The following is a 24189-nucleotide window of genomic DNA, read 5'->3' on the forward strand; positions in this document are numbered from 1 at the left end:
CAGCTGGGACTCCACGTGGCCTCCGACAGAGATGCCTGCCACTGTGCCTTCAGTGTGAATTTGTAGTCCAGCCCCAGAGGCTGTAGACTTCCTCCCAAGTGTGACACTGGGGCTCTGAAAGCTGCCCCCAGGCTGAAAATGGCATCACAGGTCCTAGCAGATTGGGCCAAGCTCAGGGTTGACCTTAGGGTACAGATATCTGAGAATCAGCATAATCCAGGCTATTTCTTAAAATAAATCATCTTGTAATAAGTCCCAAAGCAAACCAGTCGGTTGTTTACTCATTGCTGCAATTTACATCAGTTTAAAAGTGGGATGGCTCTGAGAGCAAGTATTAAAGAAAGGCAACACCCAGGTACAAATTAAGTATCCTCCCACTTGATCCTTTTCCTAGATTCATTCTGACTTATGGTGGCTTCCCCATGCTTAAAGAAAAACTCCTACTCAGTGTCCCAGCCACTCAAAAGCACAGAGCTCAGCCACAACCTTTGAGGGCTGCCAAAGATGGCATGATTTGACGCCAAATGCTAACATTCCACACAATGCCAGGAAGGCTGAACTCGGTGGTCTGTGGTGCCTGTGGTTCTGTAGGGTTAGCCCGGGAGCAGCCTGGCTCCCAGAAAAGGGGCAGGTGGGTGCTGGGGTGAAGAACCGAATCCAACCTCCAAGCTCCTGGCTGACGGCCCACAGGGAAGGCAGGGGCCATGTTCTTCCCACCTCCGCTGCTACTGTTGCTCAGGGCCGGCCGTCTTGGTGGTCACCAGCTCCGTGGAACCCAGCTCTGTGGCTGGCACAGGGATGCTGTGGGCAGGTGGGGTAGTGGCTGGGTCTTCACTGGGTGGAAGCCAGATGGGAGCTGTGACATCCAGGGTTCCAGGGGAGAGGATGGTGACATTGTCCAGGGGCTCTGGTTAGGGGAAATGCAGGGTCAGGACTGGGTCACAGACTTCCCGCATCTCTGTTCTGGAAGCCCCCCTGGAGGGACAGCCCTCTAACTTATGAGAGAGAAGTCAGTTGAAGCCCCACTGCAAGGATGGGGGGTTGGGAGGCACGTGATGGGCCCTCAGAACAGGAAGCTCTGAGAGGTCCGGTAAAATGGCAGTGCTGACAGAGGGAGAGGAGCTGTGGGAGCCAGTCTGGCCGTCCCAGAGAGAGGGTAGGACAGACCCCCTCCCTCCGCCAGGCTCCCCAGCCTCCGATCTCTTCCTCACACGGGTCTGGGAGGCCAGAGCTGTGGCCCTCACCTGGACTGGTGTCTGGGGGGGGGGGGGGGACGACCTCCCGGCTCAGCCTCAGCGCCCAGGAGTGCGCTCTTTGCCCCCTCTGCCTGCGTCACTCCCAGGGCCCTGCCTCCCCTTCAGAGGTCCCCACGCCCCTAAGGGCAGTGTGCCTCAAGGGCCACGTCTCCCCTCCGACGGCCCCCAGCCCCACACGCCCTGACCCCCTCCGTTGCAGTGCCTCTCGGCCCCCCTAGACGCCGAACTTACCGTCGCCGCCCGGGGCTTCTGGGGTCTCCGGAGCAGCCGCGGCGCGGAGCCGCCGCCTTCGGTGCCTCCAGCTCACCAGGCCCACCAGGACCAGGGCCAGCGCCAGGCCCAGCAGCGCGGGGGCGCCGAAGAGCAGCGCGGGAAGCGGCAGCGCGGCCTCCGCCTCGACCTCGGTCGCCGCCCCGGGGCCCACCGACTCCTGCGGCTGCAGCGCCGTCCCGGGGGCCAGGCTGCTGAGGCCGGCTGCTGGAGGCGACGGGCAGGGAGGGCAGGGGGCAGAAGAGAGGGACGAGCGGGGAGGGGAAGGGTCGGAGGGAGGCGAGGCTGGGCCGGGGAGGGGAGGGACAGCCCGACGGCGGCCGGGGGGGAGGGGTGGGGGGGGACAGGGGAGGGAGGGGAGTGGAGAGAAGGGACGGTGAGGGCCACGCAGCGCTGGCTGGTCCCCATCCAGGCCCCAGGCCACACACTCCCGTTAATCAGGTGACCCCCGCCCCAGGTCCTGGGGCAGGTGGAGGCCATGCCTAAGACTCTGGCAGGGTGGAGGCCTCTGTGAAAGGACCCTCTTCCCTCTCCAGGGGTGCCCTGTGCTCAGTCGTCCCAGCGGTCGACTCTTACCCGGTCTAGGCTCCGGCGTCCGGAGGAGACTGCAGGCCACGCAGTTGCGGACCAGCACGTCGAAGCACTGAGTCTGCAGGCACTGCGTGGGTGCTGGCCCGTCCCTGCCCCTCAGACCCCTCGCCCCTCGCCTCATGCTGCCGAAGCCCATGCTCCCACTGCACACACGGCTGAGACTGAGTCTGACCTCTGCTGTCCCACCAGGAGGAAACAGGGAGGGGCCGCCACCCACTCCATGGCCCCGCCCTCCTGACTACTGGGGTGTGACCGGGTGGGACCACTCTTAGCCAGGGCCTCAGCACCCCAGACCTTCTATCTGTGGTTCCTCCATTCAACCGGTCAACCATCACCCCCAGACAACCTCTGGGCGGGCCGTCTGTTGGGCACAGGGACAAGGCTGAACCTCAGACCAAGGCCTGCTCCGGGCAGCAAAGGACGGGCCTCTTAATCAGGACACAGACCTCTGGGTGGCCTCCTCTGTCCTGCTCCCAAAGGCCAGCCCATTGTCCCAGGTGATCCCCACCAGCCATCTCCCCCCACCTGCCTCTTCTGGGGAGCCCTCCTGCCCTTCTCAGGCAGAGCTGATCAGTTCATCAAACACAGTCCTGAGTGCCGATATTGTACCAGGCCCCAGGGGACTCCCATACAGCAGCAGTATCAGACCAGGCCATCACCATGGAGGGGACAGGAAGGCTTTGTGGAGGAGATGGTGAGAAGGTGTTTACTAGATGGAGAGAGGGCCAAAGGAGTGCCCAGTGTGACCAAAAGCCTTGAGGACAAATACAAAGGCCAGAGAGTGCTGGGACCAGAGGGCTGGGCTGGGGCCTTGACTGAGAGAACCCCAGACACTGGCCAGAAGGGCACTGGGGAGCCACGTAGGGCTTTAAACTAGGAGTGTCAAAGTCAGATCTGCCTGTTAGCGAGGAACCACTGGCTGGAGTGGAGGGCACAGTTTGGGTAGGGCTGGGGATGGTGTGGTCTCCAGAGGGTAAGCAGGAGGGAGACTCAGATCAGCAGATGAAGAGACAGACTGACAGACAGACCAAGGCCCAGCAGGTAGTAGGAAGCCCACCTACCCCAACTCCTTTTTCCAAAGGCTGTGTGTGTCCTGGCCTGCTCTGCTCTGTGTCTCACGGAGGCACTGTCCCTACTCCTCAATGTTTGGGGAAGCCCCACCTGTTTCTCACCTACGTCTCTCAGGCTTTCTCAGACAGACACACAAGCCCCCTCAATCCTCCTTGGCATCTGCTGTCCCCTCCCTGCAGGCGGGAGCTGGCAGAGAGCTGCAGCATGGAGCTCAGGCTTAGTGCCTCAGGGTGGGCAATGCCAGACCCATAAGCACTCAGGGTTGGGGGTGCACAGAGGAAGGACAGAGAGGGGGCTTAGGGGCAGGAATAGATCTTTAGCCGCTTAAGGGGCTAAACTTCCAGGCAGAGGAACAGGACAGGCAAGGGCAAATGCATGGAGAGGGGAAAGGGGAAGCTTGCTCTGGGGACAGGCATGGCCACTGCTTCAGGGGATGCTGCAGAGGGAGGGAGACTGAGGCTGCAGATGGGCCAGGTCAGGCCTCAACCACAGGCCTGGGGCAAGGAGGGTTCTGAGTGGGGGAGGCATTCTCTGAGCTGTGCTTTAGAAGGGACCCTCTCCCTGGCTGCTGTGGGGTTGGAGACTGGACAGGGCCACCAGAGCAGCAAGGAGGCTGGCGCCATGGTCCAGGGTGAGGGAACAAGCTAGCAGGTGTTCAGGAGGAGAGGGTGATGCTATGGAGTAAGGGGAGCAAGACTGGCCCCCAGGTTTCTGGTTCCAGGGACCCGAGAACTCACACAGAACCCTGAGTCGGCTGGTCTTGAGGAGCCGTGGCCCACTGCCTCTCTGTCCCCCTGCTCACGGGCCAGCAACTCCATGGCAGGAAGGTGTAGGCGGTAGGGCATCTGCAAAGGAGAAGTGGGTCTGGGGTGGTGGGTGTGGGTGTAGGTGTGGTTGTATGGTGAGGGGGTGGGGGAGCCAGGAGCCTGGAGAGGAGCCGGGGCAGGGAAAGCCCTCCTATGGGGCAGAGGGGTGGGGGCAAGGCCAGAAGACTGGGCCGCAGTCCTCAGCCCATCACCAGCGGTGCTGTGACCTGTAACCTCAGCCCTGCAGTACCCTTAGTACGGACCAGGCATCTCTTAACCTGTGTGCCAGATGTTCAGGCCATGCTGGCTGGGTTTTGGGAGACTGCAGGGGGAACCTCTCCCTGGGAGAGGGTGGGGCCAGGTCTGGGCTCATTTACACGAGCCACCTCTGCATGGGCTGCCCCAGGCCTGTCTCCTGATGGCCGCTCTGACTCTGGTGGAGAGCAGAGGAGGTGGCCCTCAAGGCCTCCAGCCAGCTGGAGAGAGCCAGTCATGTACCTTGGCCACCTCGAAGGAGAAGCGGAGCTACTCACTTGACACATTGACTGGGTGCCTTCGACGTGCCTGCACCAGGCAGGTCCTGAGGACTCAGCAGGCACCGTGGATGACGTGTGCAGGTGCTTGACTCCAGACAAGCACCTTCCCACTTGTGCCTCCTAAACAGAGAAGGAGTAGGCCTCAGATGTCTGCTTGGACTTAGCAGTTAAGAAGCGAAATTTCACCATCAGACCAGTGTGGTAAATGTTAGGTTATTCCTCAATGTAGTCTTCCTTTCTTTTTTTTCCCTTCAAACATAGCTCTGAAGTCAAGTTTATTAATTTATTTTTTAATTTATTTTTTTTAGTGGAGGTGCTGGGGATTAAACCCAGGACGTTGTGCATGATAAGTATGTGCTCTACCACTGAGCTATACCCACCCCCAAGTTTATTGATTTTTTAAATTCAAGTCTTCTACATCACCTTAACTGAGATATGACCGAGAGGAGTTTAAGTTTCTAAAATCATTTTGGTTCTTGACAATTGTCCTTGTTCTTTCAATAGTTTTTACTTTAAATAATTTGCTATCATCACCTCAATGTATTTTCAAGCAGAAAATAAGGAACTTTGTGCTGAAAAACCCTTCCAATTGAATCTCTCTCTCAGTGTTCTCAAGTTTTTATTCATTAATGAGTTTTTTTAGAAAGGTGATTAATTTGAGTCTGTCAGGGAAAGGGAGCCTTCCTTGATCTTTGTCCCCAAAATACCCCTTAAAACACCCTCCCAATGATTCTGACACAGGTGCTGTAATGATGTCACTTTTTCAGATGGGAAAAAGGGGCTCGGAGGGGCAAAGGGATGACCCAGCACGTACGAGGGGGCCTGGACGGGGTCTGTGTCCAGCCAGCTATGACGTGTGGCCTGTGCCCTTCATGCCTCAGGGACAAGGTTGGGGAAGTGAGGAAACCCTGTTGGACAAGCTTGATGTCAAACCGGGGGCTGGGGCGGGGGGTTAGTCCCCCGGGCATAGAGGCCCAGCCCCCCAGATCTGGATGTGAAAGTGCTCTGAGACCCGGGATGCATGCGTTCTGTACTTAAAAATTTGTTTTATTTGTAATTTTGTGAGTAATACCTGAACATAGTCTTGTGAAAAAACCCTCCAACAATACAGAAATCTGTGAGTAAGCAGCGGCCTTTCCCGCCCATCCCCAGAGGGAGTCTCTTTTTGCTTCAGTCTTTCATCCCAGTCTCATTATTTCGCTTTTACATTCTCGTGTATGTGCATACAGAAAAGCGTTTGCGTTTAGTAGAGGGGGCCCCATGGTGTGAATTGTCCTGGTGGCCTGTCCCTATCCCCCCCAACCCCGGCCTGTCCTGAGTGCTTCTGTTGCCTCTCTCACTTCATCTTGTTTTGTCATAGCAGCCTGGAGCCCCCAAAGTAATGATTCCCTTTGCCTTTCTTGTGTATTTAGCTCTGACATACAGGACACTGCCAAAAGTCCCCCTCACCGGGGAGAGTGGGAAGGATTTGATGTTGGGCCTCAGGACACTGGGACAGGGTGGGAGAGGCAGGAAGATCAGCACAAAATCCTGGTCAGGCCAGAGAGCCCCGTGGCCCCTCTCCCCCTGAACCCACGCTGTACAAGGGCAGGTCATGCCCTTCCATAAAGCAGTTATAAAATCCTTGCCCAGGCTTCCCCAAGCCCCATTTGCCTCTCCTCTGGTCCCCATTTTCCCTACACACACAGACACACACACACACACGACACACACACATACACACATACTCGCAGTCCAGCACTCCGAGAGGATGCTGGCCAGAGCAGCCCCAGCAGTTCTCTTGGCCTGACCCTCGGCTGGGGGACGTGGGCCCTCTCTGCAAGGTCAGAAAAGAGACCCAGCTCCTTAGCCCCACAGCCAGAGGGAATGGAGTCCCCACTTTCTTGGGGGCCAGGCCTCGTGGTATGCAAGGTGGATGGAGGCTATAGGGCCAGGGTGGGGAGGAGGGGGAGGAGCAGAGAACCTCCCCAGGGCCACCCCTCCCTCCGGCATCATTCAGGGCACCATACAGGAGGGACAAGGCTGCCGCTGGCTCTGGGCTCCTGCAGGCTTTGGGCCCTGTGTGTGTGCACAGGCTGACTCCATGTGCAGACACCTCCATTCATTCACCAGATGCTGAGACCTGCTATGCATCAGGCACTGTTCTAGGATCTGGGGAGACAGCAGGGAACCACAGAGAAAAAACCCAAAGAGTAAAACCATATAGTAGGTGAGGAGGTGAGACGTGCTGGGGAGAAAAATTCACGAGGGAAGGGTGGCAGGGAGGGCCATGGACTTGGGAAAGGCCCAGTGAGGTCTTGGAACAGAGGGACAGAGGTGCAAGTGATCCCTGAAGATGTCTGGGGAGGAGCAGGCAAGGCCCAGGGACCAGTGCCCTGGGCCCTGTCTGTCACCCGCATCCCTTGCCTCAACCCTGTGGGGAAGGTGGCATCGTGATTCTTACCTTACAAAGAACAAAGCAAGATCAGAAGGAAAAGGGACAAGCCAGGCAGCCCCTCGGCCCCTGAGCGCTCCTATTCCTACAATACGACATTTGTGGGCTGATGACACTGGAGGAGGGGTGGGTGTCAGATCCAGCAAGAAGAGGACCAAGTGCTAGGGCCCCCACTCTGAGCCCGGCCTTACAGGGCTGTGACTCACTCAGACCAGGCATCCACCGGATGCTAGCTCCCAGGGCTCCCCAGATGTAACGGAGGGCCCCAAGGAAGGCTATCTTCTGTCCAGGTGGGGCACTGGGGACTGCCCACCCACTCTCCCTCCCAGAGCTGGTCCTCATTCCATAGGGTCACATTCAGGCGGGACTCACAGATTTGGGGTGCCAGGGCTGCACAGTCCACCACACTGTCTCCCTCAGCCTCTCCCAGTGTCTGTGAGAGGTTCTTTCACAATGATTCTCTGCCTGTGCCCTTGTGGCCCCAGGGGAGACTGAGGGGAGAGGGGCTAAGGCAGCAGGTTTCTTCTGGAAAGGGTCCCTTGGTGCTGGAGTCCTGCCATGTAGGACCATCCCACGCTCCCCTCGCCCACCACACCCCTGGGCACAGCCAACCCACCCTTGGGGCCGCCGTCTGTGGAGGGCCTACGTGGGACAGGTGCGGTGGCGGGCAATTTGGTTTTTCTGAGCCCCACAAGAATCTCAAGAGGAGCAGGCTGTGGGGCTCAGGGACGGGAAGTGAGCCGCCCCAGGTCACACTGCATGTTGGCCGCAGACTCCAAGTCAGTGGGACTCAAAGGCCGGGTCCTTTCCCACTGCATCACTTCCCCTCTGCGGCCAGGCTGCCCTGCCTTAGCCACGGCCCCAGGCTGCCCCTGCTTCTGTTCGCTGAGGGGTGGAGACACAGGTGCCATGCTGCGGAGCCCTCTCCTCGCAGGGAGGCCCTTCCTCCTGGGCAGGGTTGGGACACGTCAAACTGGGGCCAGGATGCTTGTGTCTGAATGTGAGATGTGAGTTCCTTGGGCCTGGGCTCAATGGCTGCCCACAACCAGGTGCCCTGAGGGCACAAAAGTACCTGTAACTTTGAACTAGCCCTGCCCCTCTGACAGCCTCGATGTCTCATCCACGCGGTGGGGGCCCAAATATCCCACTCTTCTCTGTGCTCTTGGAGAGCATGGATGCGGCAGCTCCCAGGCCCAGCTGAAGAGCACCTCCTCCAGGAGCCTCAGACTGCCCATCCACTCGGATCTGCAGCCTAGGGGATGGTGCCTACCCTCAGTAATTGCCTCCAAAGTGACCACACTGTAACCATGGCCAGCCTAAGAAGTCTTACATTTGCTTTAAGTTTAAAATAACAGCTTCTCATTCTCAGTCCTCACAACCAGCTGGGAAAAAGGGCATCAATTAGCCTGATCCCATTCTATGGACAAGGAAACTGAGGCACATCAAGGATAGGTGACCTGCCTGATGTCGTGGGATCAGTAAGCAGCCCACCACAGCCTCTCCCGTCTCCCTCCACCCACCACAGCCTCTCCCGTCTCCTTCCACCCACCACAGCACCAAGCACCCATTCTGAGCTCCACGGGGCATAAAGATTGGTCTTCCATTACTTCCCTCAGTCAAACTGTCTCCTAGATGGTGTCACTGGCCTCCACTCCTGGGCCGGGGCAGCAGGCTTGAGGATGGCCGGCAGCCCTTCAGGGGCTGCTCAGCTCTGCTGTGAGGCAGAGGCGGCCTCTCAGTTGCCGGGCCCCTGCCAAGCTCGCTGGAGCTGGCAGCAGTGACAGCATCGTGCTCCCCCAGCACTTGGAAGGCTCCCAGGTCCTTGGCTGGAGAATGTGATGCCATTTCTCTTGTTAAATGGCACCAGGTGGCGAAGAAAACATGGCACAAGGACCGGAGAGAGAGAGTGCCCCATGCTGGCTGGCAGAGAGGGGAGGGGGTATGGGGAGGACCCCCCTTGTCTCCAGCCAAAAGTAACAAGCCCAGAAGAGGCAGGCAGGCTGTGCCCACACCACGACTCTTGGACACCAGGCTCCAAAGACCTACCCTACCCTCCACTTGCCCTCTACATGGCCCTGCAAAGCCCCACCTTTTATGGCCCAGGCTCCTGAAGGGCTGAAAACAATGCTGGTTTCTAGGAGCCGCGGGCCCTTGGAGAAGGCGGGCCTTCTGGACCTCTGCCGATCCTGCCCATCCCCTGAGACCAATGCACACCTTGATGCTCACCACCAGCCTCTTCCTTTAACCCGGACCCACCCCCAACCTCAGCACAGAAGCTGGCCTCCCTTCCCAAATGCCAAGGGAGTTCTTGGGCAGCCCTTGTGCTGGCCCCAGGCCTGCTCCAGCCCCAGGCCCGCACCTTCCTCTTCCCAGTGCTCCTACCTGCTCACCGCCCTCCCCTCCATGAAGCCTCCTGTGCTAAGGGGACCCAACTGGTGGGAATGGCACTTTAAGGGACCGCCCTTCCAAATGGCTGCTTTCTCTGGCACGTGTCCACCATTCCTATGTTCCCAGCTCAGGGTCTGCCCAGTAGAGATGCCCAAACCTCGGTTCAACGATCAGATGCATGAAAGAACAACCAGAGAGATAAAGCAGAGGACCAGGGCCAGAGGTTGGCTCTACATCCGATTAGCTACGTGAGTGTGGGCACACCTCTGATGCCAACCGAAATGAGGAAATACGGTCAACCTCACAGGTCTGCCGGGAGGGCGGCAGGAGTGAGGCACGAAGCTCGGCGAACATCAGGTGATGCCCGGGACTGAACTGGAATCCCCAAAGCTGAGGTTCTTGGCGGGCCCTGGGGGTTGCCTGGAAGCCAGCCAGGCGTCTGCAACCCTTATTGAGCGCTGGTAGTGGGGCGTCGGGCCAGGGCTGGAAGGACCCCAAGGAGAGAAAGGCAGGCCCTACCCTCATGACACCTGCACCGAGTTTCCAGGTTGGCCCATCCTCAGTGAAGACTGTGAGTTGCAGTTGCCATGATGATATCAAAGCAGGGGCCCTGTGGTGCTGCCACTGTCCAGGGCATCAAGCAGGGATGGCCCTGAGGCCTGAGGATGGAGGCCAGGGCACAAGCAGGGTGGGGTGGAAGGAGCCAGGCCCTGGCTCCCTAAGATCCTGAGGCCTCTCCCACCAGGCCTCCCCTCCCCCCAGCTCCCGTGTGACTGCCCAGCCACAGGGGAGCAGCCTGAGCCCAGACCTGGCCGACGGGATTTCTGGATGCTAACCCCCCGGCAATTCCACAAATTCTAATTAGACCCAAAAGAGAAGGAAAGCAAAAGTCACTGCACAATCTCCAGCTGCCAACCCAGAAACCAGGCCTCCAGCCAGATTCTCTCACTTGATTCTCACAAACTTAAGGATTCACAGTGTAATTCCTGGATTTACACCAGTTTTTGAACTTAGTTCTGTGTGATTTCAAATAATAGATCTTATCACTGTTTATTGAGTGGTAACCTGGCACCGTCCAAGCATTACCACATTTATTATGAAATACATTCAAGCACACAACGAGCACAGGCGTGGCACAGCCTCAGGCTTCCACCTTTGCCATTGCATTCAGTCCTCACAACGCAGCAAGCTGAGGAGAACAACCTCCACTTAAACCTGGGGAAACCAAGGCTCTAGCAGGCCACAACCAGGTCCTGTAAGAACGGCGAGGCCAGGATGTGGGGTCAGATCGGGAGTCCTACTCCCCCGGCCTGGTTCTTAATTATTCTGAGTCAGTCTCCTCATCTACGAAATCAAAGTGGTAGACGAGGCCAGTGATTTTCACTTTTTTTAGCTACAGACCCTTTGTTCACATGCAGTCTTAAGAGGAGATTCACATGTCAGATGGATGGAGACACTGGGCTCTGCGGGGGTGGGGACAGGAGTGGGAGGGAGGCTGGAGTCCCACCAGCCGGGCCCCCCACCCGCTCCGCGTTCCCGGCCAGGGCGGGAGGAATTTGTCCCCAGGGAGCTGCCGGTCAAGCCCTGGCGTGCGCTCCAGCCACAGCGAGCAAGTGTTTACTGAGTCAGGCACCAAGCTGTGGGGACAGGCAGCCCGGGGGCTCGTGGCCCTCACAGGTCCTCCAGGGAGGGGTTCTCAGTGCTCCTCAGCAGGGACAGCAGGTTCAGGGCGGAGACGCCGGGCACGTGGCCCGCGCAGATCTGCAGCATGCGGACCAGGCGCTGCGCCATGGTGGTTCGAAAGCCTTCTACCTGCAGAGGAAGAGCAGAGAAAAGCGGTGAGGCGGCCTGCTCCCCTTACTCGGGGCAGTTCCGAGGGCTTCCAGAGCGGGGCTGGGGGCTGGATGGGGGAACTGCCATTGTGGCCACGCCCTGGCTCCTTAAGAAATGAAGGGCTGGCGAGGTTAGGTGAACTGTCCAGAGGCACACAGTGAGCAGGGGCTAGTCTCAACCAACGCCTGGGAGCACAGGCTCCAAAGGCTCCCAAGACTCCCTTACCAGCGACCTGAGAAGGACACTCACAGGGATGGAAAGGAGGGATGGACAGAGGGTGGCCTCACTGGGGACAGGGAGGCACTATCAACAAACAGTTCCCATGTCAGGGCCTTTGAAGGGCTGGTGGGCCCAGAGGAGCTGTGGGATTGGGCAGGGCAAGACCACCCTAGGGCTCGGTACCAGCTACTGCAGGCAAATGAGATGCTCCATGAATGTTTGTTGAAGAACAAACAATGATGTTCAGATGTCCTCCCCTGACGAACGGGTGGTGTCAGAAGCATCCCCTCCTCCTCCTGTTCGCTCTCTAACTGGGGAAGGGGTATCACCAACACCAGTCACCCAAGCCAGAGACCAGGCATCCTCAAGTCCTCCTGCTCTTACTCCACCATTTGTCACCCATGACGTCCTCAGTTGTAAATCCAGAGGTAACACCTTGTCCTCATCACACTGGCCTCATTCTCCCTGAGATTCTCCTCTCAGCAGAATCTGATGCAGCTGCTTCCTCCCTCCTTGAAAGGCTTTTTCTGCCTGGCTCCCAGGACCCCACCCTCACCCGGCTTTTCCTCCTATCTCACAGGCCGCTCGCTCATTTGTCCAGCATCTAAGTGCTGGGGCCCGAGGGCTTGGCCTTTGCAGATCTTCTCTGCACACTCAGTCCCCGGGTGACCTCATCTACCTCCAGGATGATGCTCAAACTGCATCTCCAGACACTTTGAATGTCAGACACACGTATGCCGCTGCCTGCTCGGTTTCTGTGTAGATGTCTAACAGACACCTCCGTCTTTGTATGTCCAAGTCAGAGTTCCTAGGAGTCCCCAAACCTTCAGTCGTCCCCGTCTCAGCCACAGGCACCTCTGTCCTTCCAGTTGCTCAGGCTGAAAACTCCAGAGACGACCCTGACCCTTCTTCCTCCCACATCTCGCATCTAGGCCACCAGCATATCTGTTGGGCCCATCTAGAAACACCCAGCATCACAGACCATCACATCTTCCTCTTCCCTGGACACCACTGAGTCCAGGCCACTCAGAACTCTTCCAGATACAGTCCCCAGGCCTATCTTCCTATTTCTGCCCTTGCCTCCCCATCAGCGTACTCTCCTTCCAACAGGTGGAGGGACCCATAAAAACCCAAGTCAGGCTGCATCCTTCCCTGGCCCCACACCCTCCACTGTTCCAGTTTTACTCAGCGAAAGCCACTATTCTTACTAAAACCCACAAAGCCCTACTGATCTGGCCCCACTGTCACGCTGACTCATCTCCCCCAGCTCCGTTCCAGGTGCCGTGCCTCCCTGTGGACCTTGTACACAACAGGCAGATTCCAAACTCAGGGCCTTTGCACTTGCTGTTTCTCCAACCTAGTGGGCTCTTCCACCAGGAGGCTCCATGGCACCTTCCATCACGTCTACATAAGGATCACTGTTTTTAGTGCGCCTCCTCCTCCACTCCCATCTAAACCTTAGTGCTTCACCACCACCTGACACGTCAGTCTCCATTCTCTAACACAGCACATATTCTACCTCTACTGTTTCCTCCACTAGAACAGAGGTGAGAGCTTTAAACCTGTTTTGCTCTCTGTTACATCTCCAGTGTCTAGAATAATGCTTGGCACTTAAGAAATACTTGCTGAATAAATCTTCTTACTCTAAGTTCTGTGGCCTTTTATAAGACCCTATAAGGCCTTCCTGGGACAGATCCCTTCCCCGTAGGCTCTGCTGTAGCTTCTCTCAGAAGTACCTACATAACAGTATCTCATACATACTTCCTGAGTTTTACAGATGCCAAAACACCACCATCAAATGGAAGGAGCAGATTAACAGTGGGGCATTTGCAACCACACAATATTTGTAACTGCATAGTAGTAACCTAAAATGGCTTCCCTCATGCTAAAGCACACTCTAGCCTGCTTCTAAACTGTACATATTTCCCTTTGCCTAGAGCATTCTCCCTCCCCCTTGAGTACCCTTTGTTCCAGACACCAAGATAGAGAAATCACTGTTTGATTAACCCCCAGGGCGGGAGGCTCTGTCTCCAGACCTCAGTGACGCCAGCACAGCGATTACCAAAGGCATCTGGAAGGAAGGAATGCAGCCCCTGCCCAGCACAGATGTTTATCAGAAGCTCTGTTCCTTGGACTCTTACTCTGAAACTCCCTACTACCCCTCTCCAAGATGGGTTCACAGTCTTGAGGCATTAGCCTCCTGTGATCCTGTTTCCCTGGCCAAGATATAAAGCTATTCTTTTCTACTTCACCCAAGACTTTGTCTCCAGATTTCAATTCAGTATTGGGGCACAGAGCCTCCAAAACATATCTACAAGCTGCTGCTGCCTCTGGCCAGGCCTCTTCCAATCCACACATCATATTCCAGAGACGTGGCCCCAAAACCCACATCGGACCACATCACAACTGCCCCATCACCTCCAGGAAGAAAAGACTGAATCCACTGCCAGGCTCCCAAAGCTCTGCAGACCCTCTGCTGCTGCACTTATCACACGCCAGGCTATAGCACTCCATGCTGAGAGGCAGGGCCAATGTCTGAGGCATCTGTGTTCTCAGCGACCAGCACAGGGCCCTATCAATGGCGTTGGGGAATAACTTCACTGGGCGAATCCCACACCTCCTTGGGTGTGTTTCCTCATCTGTAAAAAAGGAGCCAATTATTTCTGCCATGCAAAGGCCTCAAAATATGGCCAGGCTCAAATTTGATTCTACAGAGGAGTGCACCCCAAAAAGGACAAAACAGATACAAGGAATGTTCACTGTCCAAACACTGGGTGCCTCTTATGAGAGAATGCTGGGTCTAGGCTCTCAGCAGGCCTGCTGCTGGCTGGAAATAGGAAGTGCGACACAGACGTTTTTTGAGAGAAGTTCTTGGGCTAGAGGACAACCCAGGACCAGGTACAGACTGCCACCTCGTGGCTATATGCAGAACTGCACCACCCATCACAAAGGTAAGTGGCACCTCAGCTGGAGTAGATCGTGATTCCCTTTTAGAGATAAGAAAAGGAAGGGGGGGTTTGGTGGGTGGTAGTGACTTATTCAAAGACACACAGTCAGCTCGCTAAGATGGAAAGAGACAGCTGCCAACCAACCTGACTCTTTGCTAACTTACGAGCTGTGTGACTGTGAGCAAGTCACCTCTTCTTTTCTTGGGGCGGTGAGGTGGGGCAAGTAATTAGGGTTACTTATTTATTTTTATTTTTTGAGGAGATACTGGGGATTGACTCCAGGACCTGGTGCATGCTAAGCACGCACTCTACTGCTTGAGTTATGCCCTCTCCTCTGCTTCTTCTGATACGAGAAAAGTCTGGCAGGGGCAGGTAATTCAGGCATGCCAGGGACCTCAGGTCCTATCTGTGAGATCAGAGCATTGGTCTGGTCGGGGTTCTTAAAACAGTCATCAAATATGAAACACCAACTTGTGATGGAGCAGTATGTGCATCTTTACCGATGCACTGAATGAAGGCATCTAGCTCAGTCTAATGACTTCTGCACTGCTGAATAGCAATGAGAGCTGCCCCCATCCCTGTGAGCTGTGGCAATGCCTGTGTTTCTATCGCTAAGAGTCACAGGTTCTGCTAATACTACTGATATCTCTTGCCTACATTCATAATGCTAAATTTCACTTAGAGGTTAGTGAAAATAAGAAGTAATCTTTTTCTCGTCCAAGTTCACAAATCCCCTGAATTCTCCCTTCAGAACAGAGGAGGCCAGAGACCCCAGAGTAAGAACTCCTGGTTAGATGGTGCTGAGGGACCACATGCTGACTCAGTTCCCTCGAAGGTTATCACTTTGCCTTTGGGAACAGGTGCAAGATCCAGAACAGAACAGAAACACAAATCTTTAAAATGAACCTCAAAACCAACAGACAGACCCCGAAACCAACTGACAATGCCTGGTGCACAGATGGGGCAGCCCAGGCCCTGGGAACCCTTAGCTGGCCTCCCAGAGGGAGCAGCGGCAACTCCTGCTGAGCATCCTTTAGCAGAAAGTCACCAAGATCCATGCTGCAGAAAGAGGCTGAGGAGCAAAATTCATCAGCAAAATAGAAATCTGCTTTGCTACCTGCGCAATTAGGATTCACCTTGTGAGAAACACCAGCCGAAGCGAGTCAGGGCAGAACCGACACCTATGTATCCAACCAGCATCACCCTGCTTTACGTGTGTGCACCCCAAGGCTTACTCACGGTGACCCACCCAAGGACAGTGAGCGCAAAAGCCAGGATTCAAACAGGGGTCTTGTCTCCACATCTAGTGCCCTTTCACTCAGGTACTCGGCGAGCCTCCAAGAAGCATCATTCCTGTCATGTCTACTGTGTGCTGACTGCCCCGGCCCTGCCACGTGAGCAGCGTCCTCACCTCCAGGTCACAGAAGAGCAGGGGGCTGCGGTAGGTGTGGGCCAGCTTCACGACGGTGTTCCGGTGAACGCTGCAGTGGCTCTCCTGCCCGGCTGCAGAGAAGACACAGCCCATAATCTGCACCCGCATGGCTGTAATCTAGGGAGCACTGGGCGAAGAAATTCACCTCCCCCCTCTGGGCCTCAGTTTCTTACCAGTCAGTGGGGGGGCAATACTGTTCTACCTTTTCAGGGCAGTCAAGATCATCAAATCAGAAAACAAGGCTGAAGAGGCTTTGATAGAGTCCTCTATGAAAATACGAGTTTCCTCACCTCTCAGATGAGGTTAGTAACAGCCTCTTCCCCACTGAGTTACTATAGAGATTCAATGAATTAATATATAGAAATGACCTGGCGTTCATTCATTTACCAAGGAGTCACAGTGCAGCTGGGGGGCAGACATGCCGTCAGTGGAGGCAGAAGGGTGGGGAGTCTCTGGCAGAGACATGTGGGGGATGGAAGCCCCAGTGGCCCAGACTGTAGGGCTGGTCAGGAAGGCATCCCCCAGGAGACAGAAAATAGTGGTTAGGCAGACAAAGAGGAAAAGTATTTGAGAGAAGCCACACCGTATAACCATTAAAGGCACGGGCTCTGGAATATGACTTCTAGGTGTGAATCTCTGCTCTTACCCGTTTATAGCTGTGGGCCTTGGGCAAGTTACCTAACCTCGCGGCCACAGTTTCCTCAGCTGTAGAATAGAGAAAATGGTACCCACCTCCCAGGGTTGTTTGTTGTGAAGGTTAAGTGATACAGAAACAAAGCAGTGTCTGGGGTGCATGGAGTGCTCAATACAGGTGAGCTAGTATCATTTCCCTTGTTAACATTACAGTCTCAGGGACAGCAGGACTTGTTCAGAGAACTATAAGCTGAACCAAAGAATGGAGGAGTAATAGATGAGACGGGACAGGAAGGCAGAGGCCAAACTGCGAAATACTCTGTGCCTTTACAGGAGTTTGGATTTTACTCTGAAAGCCAGAGAGAGTCATTAGGCACCTCTGAGCAATTATCTCAGCAGAATTAACCTGGGAGAATGATCAGCTCAGACTCGCTTTATAAAGACCAACAACAGGTCAGATCCCAAAGCCCATGTTCTTTCCATCACCCAGGCTGCCTTAGCGAGGGGCCTCCCACAGGTCCAGCCACGGCTCACCCTGGGTTAGGGTGGGCAGCACCGGAGAAGAGGGATGGACTTACCGCCTGTGGCGAGGAAGCTCACCTTCCCCAGGAAGAAGCTGGCATCCACATGGTGCAGGGACTCCTCTACGTTCCGGAGGCTGGGAGGCCAGGCCAGGGCAAGAAAACAAACCGGAGGACAAACCTTCCAACAGGGAAAGCAGAGGCCCCCACTCTGATCCCACAGAGGCCAGAGGATGAGATGAGGGTGATGGGAAATAGCCCTAGAGGCATACTCTGTCCTTCCATTTTTTTTAAATAACTTTTTTTGGGGGGGAGTTATTTATTTATTTGTTTATCTACTTACTTACTCATTTTTACTTACTTATTTTTTTAGTGGAGGTGCTGGGGGTTGAAGCCAGGACCTTCTGCATGCTAAGCACATACTCCACCTTTGATCTACTACACCACCTCCCCACACACAACTGTCCTTTCATTTCTTAAAACTACTTTTAATTACAAAGTGACTTGTTTGTAAAATAATCAAATAGTAAATATGGGTGTGTAAGTAGAAAGTAAAAGTCCCTGGCCTCCAGCACCACCCTCCAGTCTCAGATCCCCAGAGATAACTGCCACCAACAGTTTGTTTAATTGTGTAATTCTTCTGGAATTTTTTTCATATGAAAATACAGACAGCGATATGTATAAGCATCTAGCTGGGTCTACTTGGGTTCGATGTCCTGTTACTTTCTCTGGAATGACCACGCAGAACCACAAACTGACTATTTTCCCTGTGTTGGACCCTTAAATGGTTTTTCACCATTACAAACAATGCTGCATGAACATTTTTGGTCCTTTCTTTTTCGAAAAATGGAAGTGGAGGGAGGAGGGTATAGCTCAAGCGGTACAGTACATGCTTAGCATGCGCAAGGACCTGGGTTCAATCCCCAGTACTGCCTCCAAAAAATTAGTAAATAAATCAATCTGATTACCCACCCCCCAAAAAAAGAAAACTTAAAAAAAAAGAAAAAGAAAAATTGAAGTGGAGTTGATTTACAATGTTGTGTTAGTTTCCAGTGTACCACATACTGATTCAGTTATACATACATATATTGTTTTTCATTATAGGTTATTAAAAGCTATTGAATATAGCTCCCTATGCTCTATACTAGGATCCTGTTGTTTATCTATTTGTCTATAGTACTTTGTACTTGCTAATCTCAAACTCCTAATTTATCCCCCACTTTTCCTTCTGGTAACCATAAGTTTGTTTCCTATGTCTGTGAGTCTTTCTGTTTTGTAAACAAGCTCATTTGTGTGCATGAACATTCTTTTACACATATCCTTACACATTCAAGCAAATGTTTCTGCAGAACAGATGCTAGCAGTGGAATGGCTGGGTCACAGTATGTCTACACTTCTTTCAGTGTAGATTAAGTATCGCCAAATTGCTTTCCAATAAGGTTACAGTGATTCAGTCATATCAATTGTATGAAAACACACTTTTCCCCTCAACAAGGGTACTCGGACCTTCTGGGCTAAGGATTTCATTCAACGGTGTCTAGGGAGTGATGAAGGAATCTGTTGTCTCCTGGCCAAAGAGCCATCTCATCTTTCAGGTGTCTATTTAGATGTCACCTCCACTAGAAAGTCTACCCTGACCTAAATTCTGAGAGTCTTGTTTGGGCTCACACAGCCCAATGCTTCCTTCTTTTGCAGTACATATCCCAGGGACTGTAACTGTCTGCTCAAAAGTCTAGCTTCTTCCCCTAAGGGACTAGGAGCACCTTATGTTTCACTTATGTCTGTGCCTGCTATCAGGGACACAGAGTGACCTCAGAGAGCTTTAGCTAAGTGACAGATGACACTGCTGGGATTTATCAATGTCTTTTAAACATCTTACATTGGCCACTGGCTCCCCCCTCCTCACTCTCTAGGTTAACTCCAGGCAACCTCTTCGTCTTCTCTCCTTCCCATCACAAGTGAGGTCACCATCCCAGCACATCCCTAAGCCAGGTCTGCCTGAGCCCTGACATCCTCTGGCTCTCACCTGTGTTGGCTGTGAAGGTTGACCACGAACACAATCAAGTCAATTCGGGGCCGGTTCACATTGGAGGGCAGCGGGAGGGACTTTGCCAAGTGGCTGGAAAACAAGGAATTGCAGGACTAAAGATATGTGTACCCACATCATAAGCAGCATTCATTCACATGCTACCCTTCACTGGGGAAGAGGCTGCCAAGCGCTCCTCACCTATTCAGCTGAAGCTCTTATGGGCAACACTTCTCAGGTGAGCACAGGGGTAGAGCAGAGCTGGTCCCATCCAGATTGCTCCTGCTTTATTCCCCTGCCAGGACATTTAGTTAACTGCCTTGGCAAGAGGGAGTTTGGGATAGAAGATGGCATGAGGCTAGCCATCTACACTGCACGCTGCGAGGGAGACCAGGCTTGGAAGAGGGGATGCTGGACTGTGAAACTTAGGGGTTAAGACTGAAGCCCTCTGGAGTCAGATAGAAGGGGGCCCAAATCCCAGATGTGACAATGATCAGCTGTGTGACCTTGGACAAGTCACCCTCATCCTTCTTGTCTGACTTGGTTTCAGATTGTTGAATACCACCTGAAAGTTCTTTTTTTTAACCCTCTACTTCTCCCCATTTCCACATATTCCTATTACCCATCTGCCCCCACCCCATAGCTTATAATTCAAGAATACCAAAAAGTATAAAAACCAGAAAAGTTTAAAAAAAGTATACTCCTAAAAGTCCAGTTACCTAGATACTACTACTGTTAACATTAGAACATTTTTCTAAACATCTCTCCATGTACATAACATATACACATTCAGATACCAGAATACAGTAGACATAATTTTAAAAAGGATAATAGTATTAATTTTATTTGAATTTAGTGGAAGCAAAATAACTAAAGTAGAACTGAAAAAAAGATGAACTTTAGATAAATTATTTTTTATTCATAAGAAATTACTTCCTGAAAGAATCCAATTTAAAAAGATTATGAAAAAATTAGTACATTGGTATTATTTTTAACTATATGTTTTTAATTTTATCTATACTGGATTGATTCTCTATTAAGAAAAGTGAGAAATTTAACATTCTTATAAATTTATCCTTCCATTTGAACAAGACTTACAAACATACATTTGTATTATTATTATTGTTATTATGATACAGATTTGTATTCTGCTCTAACCATAACTTTGGACCTCAGCTGATGAAGCTGTCACTCTAGAACACTGCTGGTTGCCACAGGAGAGGCAGAAGGTATTGAGGAAGGTCTCCCACTGGCAATTAAATACTTCAGCAATACAGAGACAATCATTTTTGCTTCCAGCTCATTGGCCAGAACTAGTCACACACAACCATACAACCACAACAGGTCATACAACCCAATACAACCACAAAAGGTCAAAAACAGCAATCCTGGTTCCTGCTAAATGCTCCAAATTCAGAGAGCTGGAAATATTTGGCAATAGAATAAACAGGTGACCATAAGGGTGATTTATTTTTCCTGCCAAAAAGTCTGAAGAATTATTTACTCTTAACGTTCAATAACTTAACTAGGATATAACTTGACATAAAGTGTTCTGTGCCCATTTTTCCTGGAACAAGATATATGTACCCTTTTTAATGAACAAATTCAACTCTTCACTCACTCCAGGGAAGTTTTCTTCTCTTACATTTTGAACACTTCTGCTGTGACTTTTTTCAAATCTTTCTTCTTTGTAAAGAATTAAAATTTCAAGCACATCTACTCTGATCTTGCTGTTCCTCTGTATTTACTAGATAGATCTCATATGGTATTAATTTTTGACCTTTTTTTTGCCCTTAGCTCTGCAACCTCCCTTTCGTCTCATTCTGTTGTTTTATCATTTAGTCTTTGAGTGCTTTTTTTAAAAATCCATGTTATTATTAAATTTCTCAATGGCACAAAGCACTCAACAAAGAGATTTCTTCTCCTTTTTCCAGAGTGGGTTCTTCATCGGATTTTTGCATGTCATGTGACTTGCTCTTTTTTGGCAGTGGTTTCCATGACACTTCTTTCCATCTGGCTCAAGGTAGGCAATTTTGTCCACATTTTCCATTTACTCTGACGTTAATTAAATGAATCATTTTTTTTACCCTTTCCTACTTTTGAGCTATGGGTTTGAAATTATTGGTTATTATGTTTGACGTTCTATAGCCTAAGAGCCTGGCAAGATAGGAAGAGCAAAGATGGACCTATGAACAAGCTTTATTTTGAGGGAAAGATTATGTTCCCTTATCAGAGATTCGTTAAAGTGCTCAACCAGGGTTTATTCTACCTACTAAGGGGCATTGCCAGTTCCCATGGGGTAAATACCCTCAGATTTGGATCATTCTCCTTAAACACGGACCCCTGGAGTTATCTATTATGGTGAATGATACCCGCATATATTCAGTCACTTGACTCCCGCCAGCAGCTTCTACTCCCCACTAGTTAGAAAAAAGAAAGCAAAACAGACTTCTTTAGTCACCTTTTCTCCAAATCTGGGAGTATCTGAGCATCTACTCTGTGCCAAGTACTGCTCAAGGTACTGGGGATACACCATTGAGCAAAAGTCAAAGTCCTTGCCCTCAAGGGGCTGGCCTTGGGGCCCTCGGGTATCAGAATGGAAACAAGTAAACAAACATGTGAACAAAGAAATTTCTTACGGTGACAAGTCCTAGAGGAAAATAGAACAAGTATGTTGCAGAGTGATGGAGGATATCTCAGAGGGACAGATCAAGTGTTAGGACAGAGACTCCGAGGGGTTGCCCACCCTGCCAGTCACACCTATGCCTGCCTCTCTGGCGGCCCGCTTTCCCCCGCACCCCCCTCCCCGCCCAGGCTACGTCCCCATCCCACCCCCCAACCCTGGGCATAAGACTACTTACACCTTGAGCTCCGAGGCGCAGTCCTCCTTGAGCATCGAACCGGCCAGCTGCTGCAGAAGAACATCGTCCGTGCCCACCAGCTGCCCAGAGAGAGAAAGCAGCCGACTGACACCTCGGCACAGTAGAACCGCTGGAAGGCCTGGGGATCAGGCCACAGACCCAAGACGGCTGCGACTCCAGATTCCGGCTCCGGCACGAGAGTCGCCCTTTACCAAGAGGGCTCCGCCAGGCACGGGTGAGAGCCTAAGATTTGCACCCGCTCCGGTCCTGTCCGGACAGCACTCATTACCTCCCCGGACCCCCCTGGGACGGCCTTGTCTCTCCGGTAGGTCGGACTCTGAGAAGCGGGAAAACCGAGTCTCGGAAACCGGGCACCCAGTCGGCTCACGGTCTCCCCGCCCAGCCGCCCCACCAATCAGAAACTGGGAAAGAGCCCGCCGCGCACGTATTGGTGGAGACGTCCTTCAGCCTAAAGAGGGCGGCTACTCCGATTGGTTCGGGGCATGGCTCCTCCGCCCACCACACTCCTCAGATTGCCCAAGCCAGCATCACAGAGAGACCTCGTTACCCGGAGGCTGCGGCGCAGTCAAGGAGGAAATGCGGCTGGGGGAAGTGGGACTGTTGACACCTACCAAGATGGTGGCCGTGTTCAGGCCAGGCAGCTTGTCCAGCGGCCGCAACACCGACATCCCAGCGACAGGCCAAACCGCCGCTCCTGCGGCGCGCGCGTGGCTTTCAAACTGCCCTGTGGCCCGCCCCTTGTGCGTGATCGCGGGGCACGAGACACTGCCTGGGCGGGGCTTGGTGGAGGCGGGGCGACGTTCTCTTAAAGGGACAGCTACCTCCTTTTCTGGGGGAGGTTCCATCGCTGATCCTAGGCACACAGGTGGTGCCTTCAGGGCAGGACTTTTATTTCATTTCTGGGACAAAGAAGATGATCAGTGGCTTATTCATGCCCATTCACAATGCTCTTGACTCCTTTCTTGTCCCTCCCACATCTCCATCTCAGTTGATTCAGTCCTTGCAGCTGCTGAACAAAAGCTTGGGTCATTCTTGCCTCCTCTTCTCCGCACCTCACATCCAATTCGTAAGCAAGCCTGTGGGTTCTATTCTTAAAATGCATCTAGAGGCTGACCGTTTCTCACTACCTCCATTCCACCACCAGGATAAGCCGCTGTCATCTCTCAGTCAGGTCTGTTGTAACAGCTTTCTCACCAGCTCCCTGCTTCCACCTTGGTCTCCGGCGCTACCAGCTATTCTCGACACAGCAATCAGAGTCAGCCTTTTAAAACAGAAATCAGGGCAGGGCACTTCTCTAGTCAAAACCCACCAAGAGTTCCCTTCTTACTCAGAATACATTGCAAAAGCCTTACATGGCCTTTGAAGCTCTGTGTGTTCTGACCACCCCTCCGACCTCATCTTCTGCTCTTCTGCCTCTATCACCCACTCTAGGACATCTGCCCCTCTGATTGCCTCTGGCTGAAATGCTCTTCTCCCGAATAGTCACCTGGCTTTTCCCCTTATTTAACTCATGTGTCTTTCTGCAATATCCCCTTTTCAGAGGGGCCTTTCTTAACGACTCTATCTAAAATAGCAAGCCTTCCCATCATCCCACTCTCCCCTTTTCAGCTCATTTTTCTCAATAGCACTAATCTTCACATCATGTCTAGAGCTTTGCAGCATCTGAGATTTTACAAACTAATCAACTGTTACTGTTTATTTCTGTTTAACAATAGTTTGTTACCTTTTCAGGGATGCTGCAGAAGTCTTGAAACTCCTGGGTAAGGGACAAAGGACATTATTACTCATGATAAAGGCAGTAGCTGGGGCTTTACATTTGTTTGTGTCAGTTTCCCATGTCCCCCAAGCCCTGCAAAGAACCCATCACATTTGCCTGTATACCTTATGGATGGCATTATAGGATAGGAACACAGAGATGAGAGATTCACTGCTTTTATGGTGAGTGGTAGGCATGCCTATTCTTTGTCTGGGGGGAGATATTACCTCATCCCTCAAGGTTGCTTGCTGTAAACACAACCCTAAGAAATGTCTTGGGTAAAGAGCTTTCAGGGCCTTGCTTTCTTGGCATGCCCAGCAAGAACTTGCAGGGACTCAGGGCCCATGGCAGCTTGCTTCCCCAACAGTTATATAATTACCTGCGCATTGTCTGTCTCTCCAACTAGATCATAAAATACACGAGGGAAAAGATTTTCTCAGTTTGTATGTCCAGCACTTTAAAAAGTGCCTAGTACATAGTAGTTGCTCAATGCATATTTGCTGAATGAATGAATGAATTGGTTACATCCATCCATTTGTTCTCAGCAGTGATTCATTCCTCATTTCCTAGGGCAGATCCAATGCCCC

The 24189-nt window shown here is 52.6% G+C and overlaps 2 protein-coding genes across 7 annotated transcripts; both read right to left on the bottom strand.

The window, feature by feature from the left end:
* Positions 1 to 253: 253 nt before the first annotated feature.
* Positions 254 to 2265, bottom strand: TNFRSF13C (TNF receptor superfamily member 13C). Of its 3 annotated transcripts, none has more exons than XM_072973953.1 (3): positions 2103 to 2265; positions 1488 to 1730; positions 254 to 907 (listed from the first exon to the last, which is right to left on the bottom strand). In XM_072973953.1, exons 1-3 carry the CDS (start codon positions 2251 to 2253, stop codon positions 726 to 728), a joined length of 576 nt encoding a protein of 191 aa, XP_072830054.1. In that variant the 5' UTR covers positions 2254 to 2265; the 3' UTR covers positions 254 to 725. The 3 variants fall into 3 exon arrangements, with proteins under 3 accessions (XP_072830054.1, XP_072830053.1, XP_072830052.1); XM_072973952.1 differs by having other exon boundaries at positions 1488 to 1733; XM_072973951.1 differs by having other exon boundaries at positions 1488 to 1811.
* An 8121-nt stretch (positions 2266 to 10386) lies between these two features.
* CENPM (centromere protein M) lies at positions 10387 to 22577 on the bottom strand. Of its 4 annotated transcripts, none has more exons than XM_072973608.1 (6): positions 22458 to 22577; positions 21826 to 21905; positions 18965 to 19057; positions 17018 to 17075; positions 15764 to 15847; positions 10387 to 11164 (listed from the first exon to the last, which is right to left on the bottom strand). In XM_072973608.1, the coding sequence occupies exons 1-6, from the start codon at positions 22512 to 22514 to the stop codon at positions 11024 to 11026; spliced, it is 513 nt and encodes a 170-aa protein (XP_072829709.1). In that variant the 5' UTR covers positions 22515 to 22577; the 3' UTR covers positions 10387 to 11023. The 4 variants fall into 4 exon arrangements, with proteins under 4 accessions (XP_072829709.1, XP_072829711.1, XP_006207199.2 ...); XM_072973610.1 differs by having other exon boundaries at positions 16996 to 17075; XM_006207137.4 differs by having other exon boundaries at positions 15764 to 15855; positions 16996 to 17075.
* Between the last annotated feature and the right edge of the window lie 1612 nt (positions 22578 to 24189).

The sequence above is a fragment of the Vicugna pacos genome, chromosome 12, assembly GCF_048564905.1.
Source record: "Vicugna pacos chromosome 12, VicPac4, whole genome shotgun sequence".
In the NCBI taxonomy this organism is placed as follows: domain Eukaryota; kingdom Metazoa; phylum Chordata; class Mammalia; order Artiodactyla; family Camelidae; genus Vicugna; species Vicugna pacos.